This window comes from Aulonocara sp. 'chitande type north' Nkhata Bay, linkage group LG10 (genome assembly GCF_057382095.1).
Source record: "Aulonocara sp. 'chitande type north' Nkhata Bay isolate Kocher_YH1m ecotype deep benthic linkage group LG10, A_spYH_male_GT1.1, whole genome shotgun sequence".
NCBI classification, from domain to species: domain Eukaryota; kingdom Metazoa; phylum Chordata; class Actinopteri; order Cichliformes; family Cichlidae; genus Aulonocara; species Aulonocara sp. 'chitande type north' Nkhata Bay.
Genome location: NC_141353.1, coordinates 10,247,881 through 10,263,712, shown reverse-complemented (window position 1 = coordinate 10,263,712; position 15,832 = coordinate 10,247,881). Strand labels below are relative to the sequence as shown.

At 42.4% G+C, this 15,832-nt stretch overlaps 1 protein-coding gene across 1 annotated transcript; it reads left to right on the top strand.

Annotated features, from left to right (window-relative positions):
- Nucleotides 1–5,779: 5,779 nt before the first annotated feature.
- LOC147320285 (complement C1q-like protein 4) lies at nt 5,780–12,168 on the top strand. The gene is made up of 4 exons (XM_086308170.1): nt 5,780–6,081; nt 10,101–10,163; nt 10,973–11,104; nt 11,206–12,168. The coding sequence occupies exons 1-4, from the start codon at nt 5,871–5,873 to the stop codon at nt 11,481–11,483; spliced, it is 684 nt and encodes a 227-aa protein (XP_086164296.1). The 5' UTR covers nt 5,780–5,870; the 3' UTR covers nt 11,484–12,168.
- The last annotated feature ends 3,664 nt before the right edge of the window (nt 12,169–15,832 follow it).

Below are 15,832 nucleotides of genomic sequence, written 5' to 3'. Positions count from 1 at the left end.
TTCACAGAGGTTTGTTGGGACTTTTCTGACATGATGTGTGTGTGGTATTGTGGGTCTGTGGGGTTTGCTCTCCGTGTGTGTGTGTGGGGGGGGGTACTTTCTGATTCTAGATCACACTTAGGTGTGAAGGTGAGTGAATGGTTGTCTGTCTCTCTTTGGCCCTGGTTGGCGAGGTTTCCAGGGTGTAACCCACCTCTTGCTGTATGGTTGCTGGGAGGGGGATAGACTACGGCCGACTCTGGACCCTGAAATGGAAAAGGCAAAAGAGCTTTTACTTTAGAGTATATTTTAAGGAGTCTAACAAACACTTATTATTGTTTTAACCAGAAGAAACATGAGATTGGTTTGAGAAGAGGTGAGTAGAAGGACGTGTCAGGTTTACTTTTATTTCTTGATGTTGCAGTTTGGCTTCTCTGCAGAAGAGGGCAGTGCAGCTGCATCTTTGGACGGTTGCTCTACATAGATAACCCGCACTCAGAAAGGTCATGTCAGTCTTGAGATGGGAGGAGCAAATAAAGCACAAAACTGCACAAGCTAAACCCAAGGACAGCAGGTGATTTTAAATATATGTTTCTTTAGAACTTGTGGATAATTTTCATGTATAAAAACATCCCACACTGTCCTAAAGGTCTGAAGTCTGACTCATTTAACTGATTCCTAAGATCTAAACATTGTATGATAGATGCTGCAGGTTTTGATGCAGCATCATCAGACTGAACAAACCTCTGGGAAATGTTTGATCCTGTAGTTATAAAAATACATGTCAGCTTTCTTCTGCTTTCCCTTTAAAATGGAAACAGTGAGAGAAGACGGTGCAAAACCAGCACATTGCTTTATTATTAAAGTGCACGACACAAATTGTTCTGCAAATATGTCAACTTACAACGATGCACAAAATTAAACAAACAGCGAATCCAATGAATGGATTGTCAATGCCTGGGTACTCTCCCTTTAAAAGAGCCAAGAGCCTTCCTTTCCACTTCCTCCATGTAAAGGTTGGCTACAATAGGTGACACGGGGGAGCCCATGGCACCGCCATGTTTTTGTCTGTAGAAACCGTCGTTGTATTTGAATTATGTAGTGGTGAGGCAGAGGTCTAACAGTGTGCAGATCTGATCGGGTGTGAAGTTGGTCCTGTCCTCCAAGGAGCTGTCTTCTTGTAGTCGTTGTCTGACAGTCTCCACGGCCTCTGTGGTGGGTATGCAAGTGAAGAGAGAGACTACAAGAAGTCTCTCGGGCGATCGTGGCTCAAGAGTTGGGAGGTCGCCTTGTAATCGGAAGGTTGCCGGTTCGAGCCCCGGCTTGGACAGTCTCGGTCGTTGTGTCCTTGGGCAAGACACTTCACCCGTTGCCTACTGGTGGTGGTCAGAGGGCCCGGTGGCGCCAGTGTCCGGCAGCCTCGCCTCTGTCAGTGCGCCCCAGGGTGGCTGTGGCTACAATGTAGCTGCCATCACCAGTGTGTGAATGTGTGTGTGAATGGGTGGATGACTGGTTGTGTAATGCGCTTTGGGGTCCTTAGGGACTAGTAAAGCGCTATATAAATACAGGCCATTTACATCAAAGGACACCATGGTTTCATCTGGATCCAGGGGAAGTTTCTGGACCTTGTCGGTGAAGTCGGTGGAGTTCTTGATGTGGTGTGGGGTGTTCCCCACAAGAGGTGCCAGGACGGTAGCAAGGTGTTTAGCAATGTTATAAGTGGCTGAGTTTATGCTACTGACTATGGGTCTGAGTGGGACAGCTTCCTTGTGGATCTTAGGAAGTCCGTAAATGCAGGGTATGGCATCCCCTGGGTAAAGGTGGTGATATGTAAGGCGGTCAATAATTTTGTCCTTTTCAAAGTCTTGAAGACAAGCTATAACTTTCTTTTTGTAGCTGCTTGTGGGGTCTCGCTTTAAGGCTTCGTAGGTATTGTTGTCACTGAGGAGAGTAGTGATCTTTGTATGGTAATCTGTAGTGTTTAGGACCACGGTGCACCTTCCCTTATCAGCTGGTAAAACAGTGATGTTGTGGTCTTTGCTCAGGGAAGAGACGGCCTTCTTTTCTTGTATTGGGAGGTTGGACGGAGGGACTTTGGCACTGGAGAGCGTGGCTGAGACTTTCATGCTGATTTGCTCTGCTTCTGTCTGTGGTAATTTATTAATCCGTATGGCAGATTCTGTGGCTGTGATGAGGTCCACCATGGGCAACTGTTGCAGAGAAATGGCAAAATTGAGTCCTTTGGCTAAAACCCTCTTTTCAGGTTCAGTGAGATTCCGGTCCGAAAAGTTCTTCACCCATTTTTCTTGACTGTCCTCAGGTGTGTGTTCTTCTCTGAGTTGTGTAGGTTGAGACTGAGGAGTGAGCTTGGAAAGAACGCTTTTCTTTCCAAGCTCCTTAGACTACGATGACCTGGATGACTGAGATCCTTCACAGACAATGAATGGATGAATGATCTACAGTTACTTCCTGCTGTCCTAAGATTACCAAAGGTCAGCTTTAGCCTGTGAGCCACACTTTGAAAACTCTGCTGATGAGCTGACCAAAAAGGTGGATATTTAACAAAGATGGAGGAACATAAACCATTAAAACAGTTGTATAAAAAGATAAACTGGTCACCGTAATGTCACTCTCTGGTTTTAGATTTTGCTTTTTGAAAGATCAGGGTTAGTTTACTCACTACCGAGTTGTTGTTGTTTGGGTTTTTTTTTTTATTTTAAAAATTGACTAGATTTGGATGAACGAGTAGCGTTACAAGCAGCCAGGCCCTGCACTACAGTGTTCAAGTGGGTGAATTATTTTTTTAAATTATATTTATGAAAACAAACACAAACCGACAACTCAGAACAGCCATCAATACACATTAAAAGGAAATTCGGGTTTTCACTTAGGCTGGACTCCTTAGTTCTCATCCTCTGTGGTATTGTATTGGTTATGAAACAGCTGTGTGCAGGCAGGAGAAGGACCCAAGGTGCAGACACTCAGAGGCAAAACTTGAACTCAAAACAACTGTAATGCTAAACTCAGATGTAACATAACTGGACATATCAAAATAAACCTACACAGGAAGACTTACAGAACACACAGCATGGCACAAGGGTAGATCACTACACAAACATAGAGAAACACAGGGCTTAAATACACAGAGGGAGCAATCAGGGAATGAGTAACAGGAAGGAAACATAGCTGGGGCAAATCAGGCCTAACGAAACAGGGGAAGCAAAACCAGATACATTAACATGAGACATGGACCTTCAAAATAAAACAGGAAACAACACAGACTGAACTAAAGACACAGACTCACACGCAGGCACTGCAACAGAGGGAACCGAGACGTGAACCATAAGACAGAACACAGACAAAGAAACCAAAGACTAGAAATGATAAATAATATAATAAACTCAAACCTCTGGGTCAACAACACAGGCATCCTAACAGTATTACTTCATGTTCCTGTTACAGTGCACAGTGGTGTTTGTGTTGTTCATCTGTGTTTGCCCAACATCTCTAAAGTTAGAAATATCCTGTCTCAGAGTGACGCTGAAAAACTAGTTCATGCATTTATTACTTCCAGGCTGGACGACTGTAATTCATTATTATCAGGAAGTCCTAAAAACTCCCTGAAAAGCCTTCAGCTGATCCAAAATGCTGCAGCAAGAGTCCTGACAGGGACTAGAAAGAGAGAGCAGATTTCTCCTGTTTTGGCTTCCTGTTAAATCCAGAATTCAAAATCCTGCTCCTCACATACAAGGTCTTAAATAATCAGGCTCCATCTTATCTTAATGACCTTGTAGTACCATATCACCCTATTAGAGCACTTCGCTCTCGCTCTGCAGGCCTACTTGTTGTTCCTAGAGTATTTAAAAGTAGAATGGGAGGCAGAGCCTTCAGTTTTCAGGCCCCTCTTCTGTGGAACCAGCTTCCAGTTTGGATTCAGGAGACAGACACTATCTCTACTTTCAAGATTAGGCTTCAAACTTTCCTTTTTGCTAAAGCATATAGTTAGGGCTGGACCAGGTGACCCTGAATCCTCCCTTAGTTATGCTGCAATAGGCTGCCGGGGGATTCCCATGATGCATTGAGTTTTTCCTTTCCAGTCACCTTTCTCACTCACTATGTGTTAACAGACCTCTCTGCATTGAATCATATCTGTTATTAACCTCTGTCTCTCTTCCACAGCAGGTCTTTATCCTGGCTTCCTTCTCTCACCCCAACCAATCACAGCAGATGGCCCCGCCCCTCCCTGAGCCTGGTTATGTCGGAGGTTTCTTCCTGTTAAAAGGAAGTTTTTCCTTCCCACTGTCACCAAAGGGCTTGCTCATAGGGGGTCATATGATTGTTGTTGTTTTTTTCCTCTGTATGTATTATTATAGGGTCTAACTTACAAAATAACGCTGAAAACCGATAAAAACCCTGAAAACCAGACATTTCACACCTGAGCCTCAACTCTCGCGGCCCGGTACCAAACGATTCACGGACTGGTACCGGTCTGAGGCCCGGGGGTTGGGGACCGCTGCCCTAAAACATGCTGCGCCAAAAACTGGTCCACCCCAAGGATCTGATTCTTTTTGTTTTCATATTGCAGCAGTCTGGCTGCGGTTTGTGTCACGGGTGGAGTTGAAACCACGACGATTCATGGAAGATTTCTCCGGACAGACGGAGGAATCACTTGAAAAGAACACAGGCAGTGATCTTTCCAGTGCTGGATAGCTGTGACATGACTCTGTGGTTACTACAGTTAAAGAAAACCTAATTAATGCAATAAATGCATTTTTGAGGTCTGTATGTTGGTCTGAAATACCTGGATACAGTGAGGCACAAATCCTGTGTCTGTTTTTGTCTCAGGAAGACATGCAGCCAAATTAAACATCAGCTGATTTCAAGTAATCATGGAGAAGCTGAGGTCAATGAGTTACAGTTCTTTGTTTTGTTGAATTGTACTTTGGTTCTTTTAACACACTTGACAAACAAATGTTTGCTCTCTCTTGCTCTGTGAAGCCAAAGCTAAAACTATTAAAAAACGTTCAATTTAATCTTTATTATGGCTGTTTTGAAATGAATATCTGTTCACGTTGTGGTTGTAATTGGCAGTTCTTTGTATGTAGCACATTTTATTACATGCATTTCAGTATGCTGTTAAACATACAAACATAGTGGATTATGGATGCTAACAAATCTAGCTATGCAGTGCTAGTGTTAGCTGTTAAGTCCAAGCACTGCTGTGATGTCCAGATTGTTATTGGAGGGTCTACCTTACAATATAAAGTGCTTTCAGGCAGCAGTTGTTGGGATTTTGCACCGTATAAATAAAATGAAATCAAATTGAGACTTGAAAAAAAAAACATGACAGCAAATCTTGAGAATGTCAAACCAAAGGTGAATACAACAGCTATGGTATGGTGGTTATATCCATTATTTATATTCAGAGTATACATATATAAATATATGCATATCAAATTCAAATTCAAATTCAAATTTTATTTGTCACACACACACAACCATACACAGTATGACATGGGGGTGAAATGCTTGTAGCTGTACAATGCCCGACCATTAAATGACAGAAGAAAAGTTTTACAATATTTACAATTTACAGTTTACTACAAAATTTACAAATTAACTTAGGAACTTAGGAATTATATATACATATATATGCATGAACTCTGTGTACATAGTCTACTGCAAAGAGTCTCTTCATTCCTGCTCTGTTTACATGACCCTGTTTGTTTATTCATGCAGTCTGCTTCTTCAATCATTCACCAACAGCGCCTGTAGGAGGCGTGGTCTTGTGGCTCTGCAGTGTGTGAGGTGGAGGATGAGGGGACATGTGCGGCAGAAACCTCCTCATTCACGCCTCTTTTCCCCTCGTTATAAAACTCTCAGATTAACAGATGACAGTTATACAGCAGGTTTCTGTTGACAGAATGAAGATCATCATGTTTCTCCCACTTTTGCTTCTGGTCTGCTCTGTTTCAGCAGATCAGACTGAGACTGCAGTCCAACAGTCCTGTCCACAGGACATCCACGCTGTGCTGAGAGAGCTGACCGCCTCATTGGCTGTGCAGAATGAGCGGATCACTGTCCTACAGAGAGAGAATCAAGGTACAGTTTCATACATCAATGTGACTTCAACAAAATGAAATTTATTAAAGAGCATGTAAAGAGGTGAAGACAGAAAATCAGCTGAAGCTGCAGTCAAAAGAGACTGTAATAAAGATATCATGGAGCAGGAAATATATCATCCTAATGATGTATGATGTTGAAACATACATGTTGGGGTTTTTTTTACATGTTGGATTGCAAAGTACAAAACTTCAAAACATTTTAATATTTCTTTAGAAATATTAGAAATATTAAAATGGGGGTGGGGGGGTTGAAAACGATGTGCCAGGAGTCCGAGCCTTGATCACCCGGTTAGAAAGGCTCGGACTGGGACAAAAAAATCGGCCCGGGTATTTTGACTAGAGACCGGCCCACCAGCTATTACAGGAAAAACCATAAAGCCTTTGAATGAAAACAAACGCTGTTGTGACAGTAATGTACACTGTCTAGTTGGTATACATGTATGATTTCTATACAGTTTACATCAGATGACCACTTAAGGACATCTCCTGGTTTCATCTTCATGTTTCCCTCTCACCACATATCCAAACCGACATCATGACCAGCAGCTTTACAGCTGTGGCTCCAGCAAACATCAGCTGATACTAGAAATTAATATTAAATCAATTTTAACAACAGCTGATGATCAAGCTTAAAAGTGCTGCTGTGGTTTAGCCCGACATCCACTGGTTTCCTCTTTCTGATGCAAAGTGGGTGATAAACAAACAAGAGAGAAAGGCGGATCAGCTGATCATTGATCAGTTTCATGATTGAAGTAGCAACAGGAGAGGGAGGGTGAGAGAATGAGAGAAGAAGAGGCAGCTGTGCAGCAAAGACACAGAATCACTCCAGCTTTGTGTCTTTTTACACACATCTGCACTGAAATATCATTCTCTGCCTGTCTGCCTCTGTCAGTACTGTACTGTGTATTTATATTTATAGAGTATAGTTCAATTATTGTATAGTTTTTATAATGTGCTATAAGCATGTGTGCACTTTTATAGAGCTGTTCTAATCTCATTATACTATGTATAATGACAATAAACCCTTTCAATTCAATTCAATTTTTTCCATTCTAGCTCACGTACTTCAGCTAGAATGGAAAAAATTGAATTGAATTGAAAGGGTTTATTGTCATTATACACCTCATACGGATGTATTGAGGTGAAATTTCCCCTTGTGGGACAATAACAGGATTATTATATTCTTTTGTAATTGGTCCAACCCACAGTCCATCATGACCAATTGGCGAATCCACCACATAAAAATGATATACAACATACACTCAACAAAAATATAAACGCAACACCTTTGTTACTGCTCCCATTCCCCATGGGATGGACGTAGAGACCTAAAATTCATTCCAGATACACAATATAACCATCCCTCCCAAACAGTGGTCACAAATCAGTCCAAATGTGTGGTAGTGGGCACATCTGCTATATTGAGATAATCCATCCCACCTCACAGGTGTGCCACATCAGGATGCTGATCTGACATCATGAGTAGTGCACAGGTGTACCTCAGACTGCCCACAACAAAAGGCCACCCTGGAATGTGCAGTTTTGTCTCACAGCAAAATGCCACAGATGCCACAAGCAATGAGGGAGCGTGCAACTGGCATGCTGACAGCAGGAATGTCAACCAGATCTGTCGCCCGTGCATTGAATGTTCATTTCTCAACCATAAGCCGTCTCCACAGGCGTTTCAGAGAATATGGCAGCACATCCAACCGGCCTCACAACCGCAGACCTCGTGTAACCACACCAGCCCAGGACCTCCACATCCAGCAGGTTCACCTCCAAGATCGTCTGAGACCAGCCACCCAGACAGCTGCTGGAACAATTGGTTTGCACAACCAAACAATTTCTGCACAAACTGTCAGAAACCGTCTCAGGGACGCTCAACTGCATGCCCGTCGTCCTCATCGGGGTCTTGACCTGACTCCAGCTCGTCGCCGTAACAGACTTGTGTGGGCAAATGCTCACATTCGATGGCGTCTGGCACGTTGGAGAGGTGTGCGCTTCACGGATGAATCATGGTTCACATTGTTCAGGGCAGATGGCAGCTGAGAATGTCCCAGTTCTTGCATGGCCAGCATACTCACCGGACATGTCACCCATTGAGCATGTTCGGGATGTGCTTGACCGGCGTATACGACAGCGTGTACCAGTTCCCACGAATATCCAACAACCTCGCACAGCCATTGAAGTGGAGTGGACCAACATTCCACAGGCCACAATTGACAATCTGATAGACTCCATGCGACGATGTGTTGCATGAGGCAAATGGTGGTCACACCAGATACTGACCGGTTCTGGGTCCCCAGACCCCCAATAGTGCAAAAAACTGCACATTCCAGGGTGGCCTTTTGTTGTGGGCAGTCTGAGGTACACCTGTGCACTACTCATGATGTCAGATCAGCATCCTGATGTGGCACACCTGTGAGGTGGGATGGATTATCTCAATATAGCAGATGTGCCCACTACCACACATTTGGACTGATTTGTGACCACTGTTTGGGAGGGATGGTTATATTGTGTATCTGGAATGAATTTTAGGTCTCTACGTCCATCCCATGGGGAATGGGAGCAGTAACAAAGGTGTTGCGTTTATATTTTTGTTGAGTGTATATATATATATATATATATATATATATATATATATATATATATATATATATATATATATATATATATATATACAGAAACCCAAGAAAGAGGAGGGAGACGAGGAACCATCATGGAAGGACAGGCCCCTGCACGGTATGTACCACCGGCAGATAGAGGAGGTGGCTGATATCCAGAAATCCTACCAGTGGCTGGACAAAGCTGGACTGAAAGACAGCACAGAGGCACTAATCATGGCAGCACAAGAACAAGCTCTGAGTACAAGATCCATAGAGGCTGGGGTCTATCACACCAGGCAAGACCCCAGGTGCAGGCTGTGTAAAGATGCCCCAGAGACAATCCAGCACATAACAGCAGGGTGCAAGATGCTAGCAGGCAAGGCATACATGGAACGCCATAACCAAGTGGCCGGCATAGTGTACAGGAACATCTGTGCCGAGTATAACCTGGAAGTCCCGAGGTCAAAATGGGAGATGCCCCCAAGGGTGGTGGAGAATGACCGAGCTAAGATCCTGTGGGACTTCCAGATACAGACGGACAAAATGGTGGTGGCTAACCAACCGGACATAGTGGTGGTAGACAAACAGAAGAAGACGGCCGTAGTGATCGATGTAGCGGTTCCGAATGACAGCAACATCAGGAATAAGGAACACGAGAAGCTGGAGAAATACCAAGGGCTCAGAGAAGAGCTCGAGAGGATGTGGAGGGTGAAGGTAACGGTGGTCCCCGTGGTAATCGGAGCACTAGGTGCGGTGACTCCCAAGGTAGGCGAGTGGCTCCAGCAGATCCCGGGAACAACATCGGAGATCTCTGTCCAGAAGAGCGCAGTCCTGGGAACAGCTAAGATACTGCGCAGGACCCTCAAGCTCCCAGGCCTCTGGTAGAGGACCCGAGCTTGAAGGATAAACCGCCCGCAGGGGCGTGCTGGGTGTTTATATGTTGTATATATGTTATATATATGTATATATACATATATATGTTTTTATTTTTTATAAATTAAAAAGCATTCAAAACAGTGAAATTTTAAAACTGTGTATATAATGTATATTCTGTGTATTTAGTATCTCATTCTTATTGCCTGTTTATGCCCTGTCCTTATCTTCAACATCATGCTGCTCTGTTGTATCTTTCTTGCCCCTTTTGGGATAAATAAAGTCTCTCTGAGTCTGATTTATTCAAGTTACAATTCAGATTCAATCTGAGCAATTCAAATTCGAATTTAACTTATTCAAATCCAGTTTGTGATGGCACAAAGTTCTGCCCATAGAGACTACTGCTGAGTGTAGCATGAACAGAATAAGAGTCACAGTTACTTTCTTACTTACAGAGAAAACCATGTGAATCACTGTGTGCTGTCAGTGAGATTTCTTTCATTTTGCATTTTCTCAGAACAAGCAGTGAAGCTGGAGAGTCAGAAGGCTGAGACTGATCAGCTGAAGCAGCAGCTAGAAGGTACTGTGTGGGAATCTGAAAATATAAATAGAAAAACACACATTTATGTAATTAGGGTTGCAACATGGCGCAGTGATTAGCACTGTCTTTCTGTGCTGAGTTTGTATGTTCTCCTCGTGTTCGTTTGGTTCTCTCCGGGTACTCCGGTCCAAAGACACGCGGAAATGGGGTTAGGTTAACTGGTAATCATAAATTGCCCATAGGTGTGAATGTGGGTAGGAGTGTGAATGCAAATGTCTGTCTGTCAGTCTCTATGTCTTAGCCCTGCGACCGACTGGTGACTTGTCCAGGGTGTACCCCTAACTCTGGGATCGGCTCCAGCCCCCTGCAATCCTGTCAAGGATAAGTGGAAGGAAATGGACGGATGATTGACCTGAATTCAAAAATCTATGTCTGAATGGATTAATGTTAGACACTGAAACTAAAAACTGCTCTGGTCAGCTCAACATCACATTTTAAAATTCAAGTTTCAGAGCACACATTAAGTTCATTACTGGATCAAATTTACTGAATGACATTAAACTGAGTTCATGTTTGTCTGAAGCACAAACCAAGATGCAACTAAAACACTGAGTAACACAGTTTGTTGTTTTCGCAGAAGCTACAAAATAACTTCCTGTCTGGCATCCTTAAAAAATAGATCCAATCAAATTTCAGTTTCCAATCACAGAGTCTGATTTCTTCTGTGACAATGAAATGCTTTTGACTGTTTCTTTTGTTGAGATGAAAGTTGTGGTCATTGTCATTTTTTCAGTAAGAGTAACTCTAAAACAGAAAGTTCAAAATAATGACATTTCTCTCTCTCTCAGTCACACGGGTGGCTTTCTCAGCCTCTCAGCTGGAGACAGGAAGTGGATATACTGGACCCTATAACACAGAGACCACTCTGGTCTTCAAACATGTTGTCACAAACACTGGAAATGCTTACAACAAACACACAGGTAATAACACTGAATGTCACTTCTCAGCTATGTTGACGTCAGGCTGATGTTCCAGATGTTCTAACAGCTGATTTAACAGAACAAAAACAAATGTCCCACAGGTATTTTCACTGCACCAGTGAGAGGAGTCTACCACTTTGTCTGGACCATACTTGCGCATGTTGATGGCGTTGCAGGTGCTGTGTTGGTCAGGAATGGAGAACACATTTTTCTTGCATACGGAAATCAAGGATCTGGTAGTGTCAGTGGCTCTCATGGAGCCTCACTGCTTCTAGAGGTTGGAGATCAGGTGTTTGTACGTCTTTGGCCTAATGCAAAGATATATGACAATGAAAACCATCATAACACCTTCAGTGGTCATCTGATCTTCACCATGTGAGAGGTGTGACAGCTCCAACACTTCCTGTTTGGCCTGTCCTGTGTGGGCGGAGCTTAGCCATTAGATAAACAGGAAGTAAATCATTTGCCATAATCAGTTTCTTGCTCTCTCTCTCTCTCTTTCTGGTTGGGTTCTAGTTTTGTGTTTATTTGTTTCTACTGACTCAGATAATTTACTTCTTCTTGTTATCTTTGATTCAAATCAATCCAGTTAAATGCTCAGTGATTCTCTTCTCTTTGTCCTTTCTTTGAGTCAGCTCTTCATAAAGTGCTGCTCCTCCATTAGGTCCTGACTATTTTCTATAAGTTGGTAAACGGCATCGTTTTTTATTGGCTCCACTGTCCTGTGTTGGTCAGTCTGTTATTTTGGTGACTGCTGGCCCACATGTTTGCTTTTAACTGGAGTCTTTCCTGTTAAGTTGAGCAAAATCCAACAGTTTTTTTCTCTTCTTTGATAATCATGCAGGTGTTTTTCTTAAACTCTTAACAGATGTTAAACTTAATCTGACTATCATGATAAAACTGTAAACAGCTGATTTAGTTTGATATAAAAATGTGTGTCAGTGCTGTGGAGGAATGTTTCCTTATTTTTCATCCAAACGCAGACACAGATAACTGACTGTAAACTTACTCGGGTTCATTTCTTTAAATTCTTTAGTTTCAAAATAAAAGCATCTTTGAACTAACGCTGTTGATTTCTTTATATGTGTTTCATACAAACTTACACATGCTGGGAGTTACTATCACGTGGTGTTTAGAAAGAGCTGCTTTTAAAACATCATCTACAGTAATGCTGACAGCTCTGTGAGGCTGAACTCTGATGTGATGAGCACACCATCAGCTACATTATTATGATCTCAATAAACACCTCAAACAACAGCATGAATGAAAAGGAAAACAAACTGTGAGTGAAGACGTGGGAAAAAAACTTCATCTGAAGTGCAAATTGTATATCTACCTGTGTAGTTTATATCGTGTGAAACATAACTTTCCTTCAGAATCAGCTAAGTTTTTATTGATAATGCTGTAAAAATACCAGATGAAGTTTTTACATTTTTTCTAGAGTTTTTGATCCTCCATCACTTAAGTGCAGGAGCTGTCCGTGTGAACTTACCAGTACTGAAAAACACATTTAAGCTCAGTTGCAAATTCTAACCAAGTCAAGTGTCACAGTCTAAAGATATTTTATTCTACAACCAGGTTTGTTTTTCCTATTGAAACCATTGGATATATCACAGTTTTCGCAGTCCACACTGCGACGTGAAAACGCTGGGTAAGTGACGGAAGTGACGGACAAGGTAAGCGACCCATGTTGTAGGTGACGTCAGACGCCGGAGATTTTGGCGGAGAAAAAGCAAATGGTAGCATAGAGTTTAACAAAGGTTTTTCAAGCTTCAGTATTACCAAATATACTAATCAATTGTCATATAACTAACAACATCTGTTTTATCATCTCTAACACCCAGGAGGACAACGGGGAGAGTTTAGACGGTCTCCAAGATTACATCGACCGCTGTTTTCAAGATTTAGTAATGAATAAGGCCCAGAGTGCATCTTCCCCGGCCAAAATTGAGACGCCGTCATCGAAGAGATGTCGCCCGGCAGACTCCCCCGGTACAACATCGCCTGCCGGCAAAGACATCGCAGACATCCTGGAGTCAATCGACAAGCGATTGTCCAGTTTCGATGCGAGGCTGTCCCTGGTGGAGATTTTACACCGGGAATTTAAATCTCTGAGAGAATCCCTGGAATTCAGCCAGCAGCAGGTGGAAACGCTTGCCGCTGAAAATGCCACGCTACGGGAGTCGGTCAAATCTCTCACCGATAACGTGACCCAGCTAAACATTGAAAATAAAAAGATAAAAGAGTCCGTTATCGATCTACAAGCCCGTAGCATGAGAGATAATCTTGTGTTTTCTGGTATTCCAGAAACTGCCGGAGAGGACGCAGAGGCAACGGTGAAAAACTTCATTAAAATCCACCTGAAGCTGCCGGAGGACACCGTAAAGAACATCAACTTCGATAGAGTACATCGCTTGGGGGGCGTGCGGTCGCGGACCGGGAGACCACGGCCTATTGTGGCCAAATTCGGTCAATTCAAACAGAAGGAACAGGTGAAGAGTCGCGGCAGAGAGCTGAAAGGAACGGACTTCAGCGTGAACGACCAGTTCCCCAAAGAGATCCTGGAACGACGCAAGGTCCTGTTCCCAGTTCGACGTAGCTTCATCCAGAAAGGCTCCCGTGCTGTCATCGCCGTGGACCGGCTCTACGTGGACGGACAGCTTTACCGCGACCTCGGCACCACACCGTGGTTATATTAACTGCACTCCAGATAAGAACCCGCTACACTCTTTTCTTATTCATTCACACTCTCTCCTTTAACATGAGTTTAAGCTAGTAATATCAATATGATGTCATAGCAGATATAACACCGTCACCCTCCGTCATTGCTTTAATTGGAATGTTTCCGTTTTGTTTCTTTTTTTTTGTTGTCGCTCACAGTTCATGTGGTTTCTTTCTTTCTCTTGTCTTTCACTGCTGTGGTCACCTACTTCCCCACTCACCTACAAACAACACCCTCTATTTCTCCATATTTTCACACCACGATCACGCAAACACATCAGCTCAACGGCGGCACATTCACAACAGCCTCACAGCACGCACAGACTTGCAGGACACATAAGCAAGCCACGCTTGTTCATATTAGTGAATATTCACACACATAGTCAGACTTATGGAGTCTCTCACCACACTTCTTTTTCTCTTTCTATTTACAAACAAGGGATGTTTCCACATTCTCTCCACCTGTCTAAACGAAACACCCAGCATACATCATTAAACATACACGCACAATTATGGGCATGCTGAGGTTTGTCACATGGAATGTAAATGGAGCTGGCACCAGAGGAAAGAGGTTAAAAATATTTAACCAGCTTAAAAAACTACAGGCAGATGTTGTTTTATTACAAGAAACTCACAGACCTGTCACAGGTTTAAATGAACTTAAAACACCTGAGTTTCCTAACGTGTTTGCAGCCTGTTATAATTCTAGACAACGGGGAGTAGCAATTTTAATACATAAAAATATTAATTTTACAGTACTCGATACAGTTATAGATCCAGAGGGTAGATTTCTAATTATTAAACTATCAATATTGAACAAAAAACTATGTATTGTTAGTATATATGGTCCAAATGTTGATGAACCCTCATTCTTCCACGGATTTTTTAGTGCACTCTCTGAACACCTTGATGGCACACTCATTCTTGGCGGTGACCTCAACCTTGGACTAAATGAAGAAATGGATAGGCTCAACACAACAGGAACTCAGCGTAATTGGCAGTCCACAAATATAATCAAACAGTATATGAGCGACTTTGGTCTTTGCGATGCATGGCGCTCTCTTCACCCCACCAGTAAGGAATATACTTTTTTCTCGCATGTTCATCACTCTTACTCTCGTCTGGATTATTTTTTGGTCAGCAGCTCACTGCTGTGTGACATTTCAGACACTGAGATTCATCCTATAGCTGTCAGCGATCATGCTCCTGTATCTTTAACACTAATGCACAAGAATAACACTACGCCAAGAAAAAACTGGAGATTTAATATATCACTACTTAAAGATGAAGACTTTATTAAATATTTTAAAAAGGAATGGACTTCATATTTAGACTTTAATGACACTCCCGGAATATCTGCTTCTGTTCTATGGGAAGCAGGGAAAGCTGTGATGAGAGGTAAAATAATTTCTTTCTCATCACACAAAAAGAAAGAAGAAAACAAAAATATTCAGGAATTAGAAAAAAACATCAAATCACTAGAAGAAGCCTACGCGTCCCACCAAGATCAGGAAACATTGAACAAAATATGCAAAACAAAACTAGAATTAAATGAAACTATTAATAAAAAAACACAATTCCTTATACAAAGACTTCGCTTGCAGAATTTTGAACACAGTAACAAATCAGGTCGATTTCTAGCTAACCAGCTAAAAATAAATAAAGAAAAAATAACTATATGTGCTGCTAAAGATTTATCGGGGAACACAATATATGATCCTGGAAGAATAAACAACATTTTTAGGGATTTCTATGAAACTTTATACTCACCACAAATAAACCCATCAAAAAATGAAATTGATCTGTTTCTTGACAACGTAACTCTTCCAAAATTACTAGATAGTCAAGCAATGGAACTGGATTCGCCACTGACGCCAAGTGAACTCCAGGAAGCCCTGATAAGTATGCCCAATAATAAGGCTCCAGGTCCAGACGGCTTCCCTGCAGAATTCTACAAAGAATTCTGGATAATTTTGGCACCAGTATTCCACAGCATGTTGCAGGAAA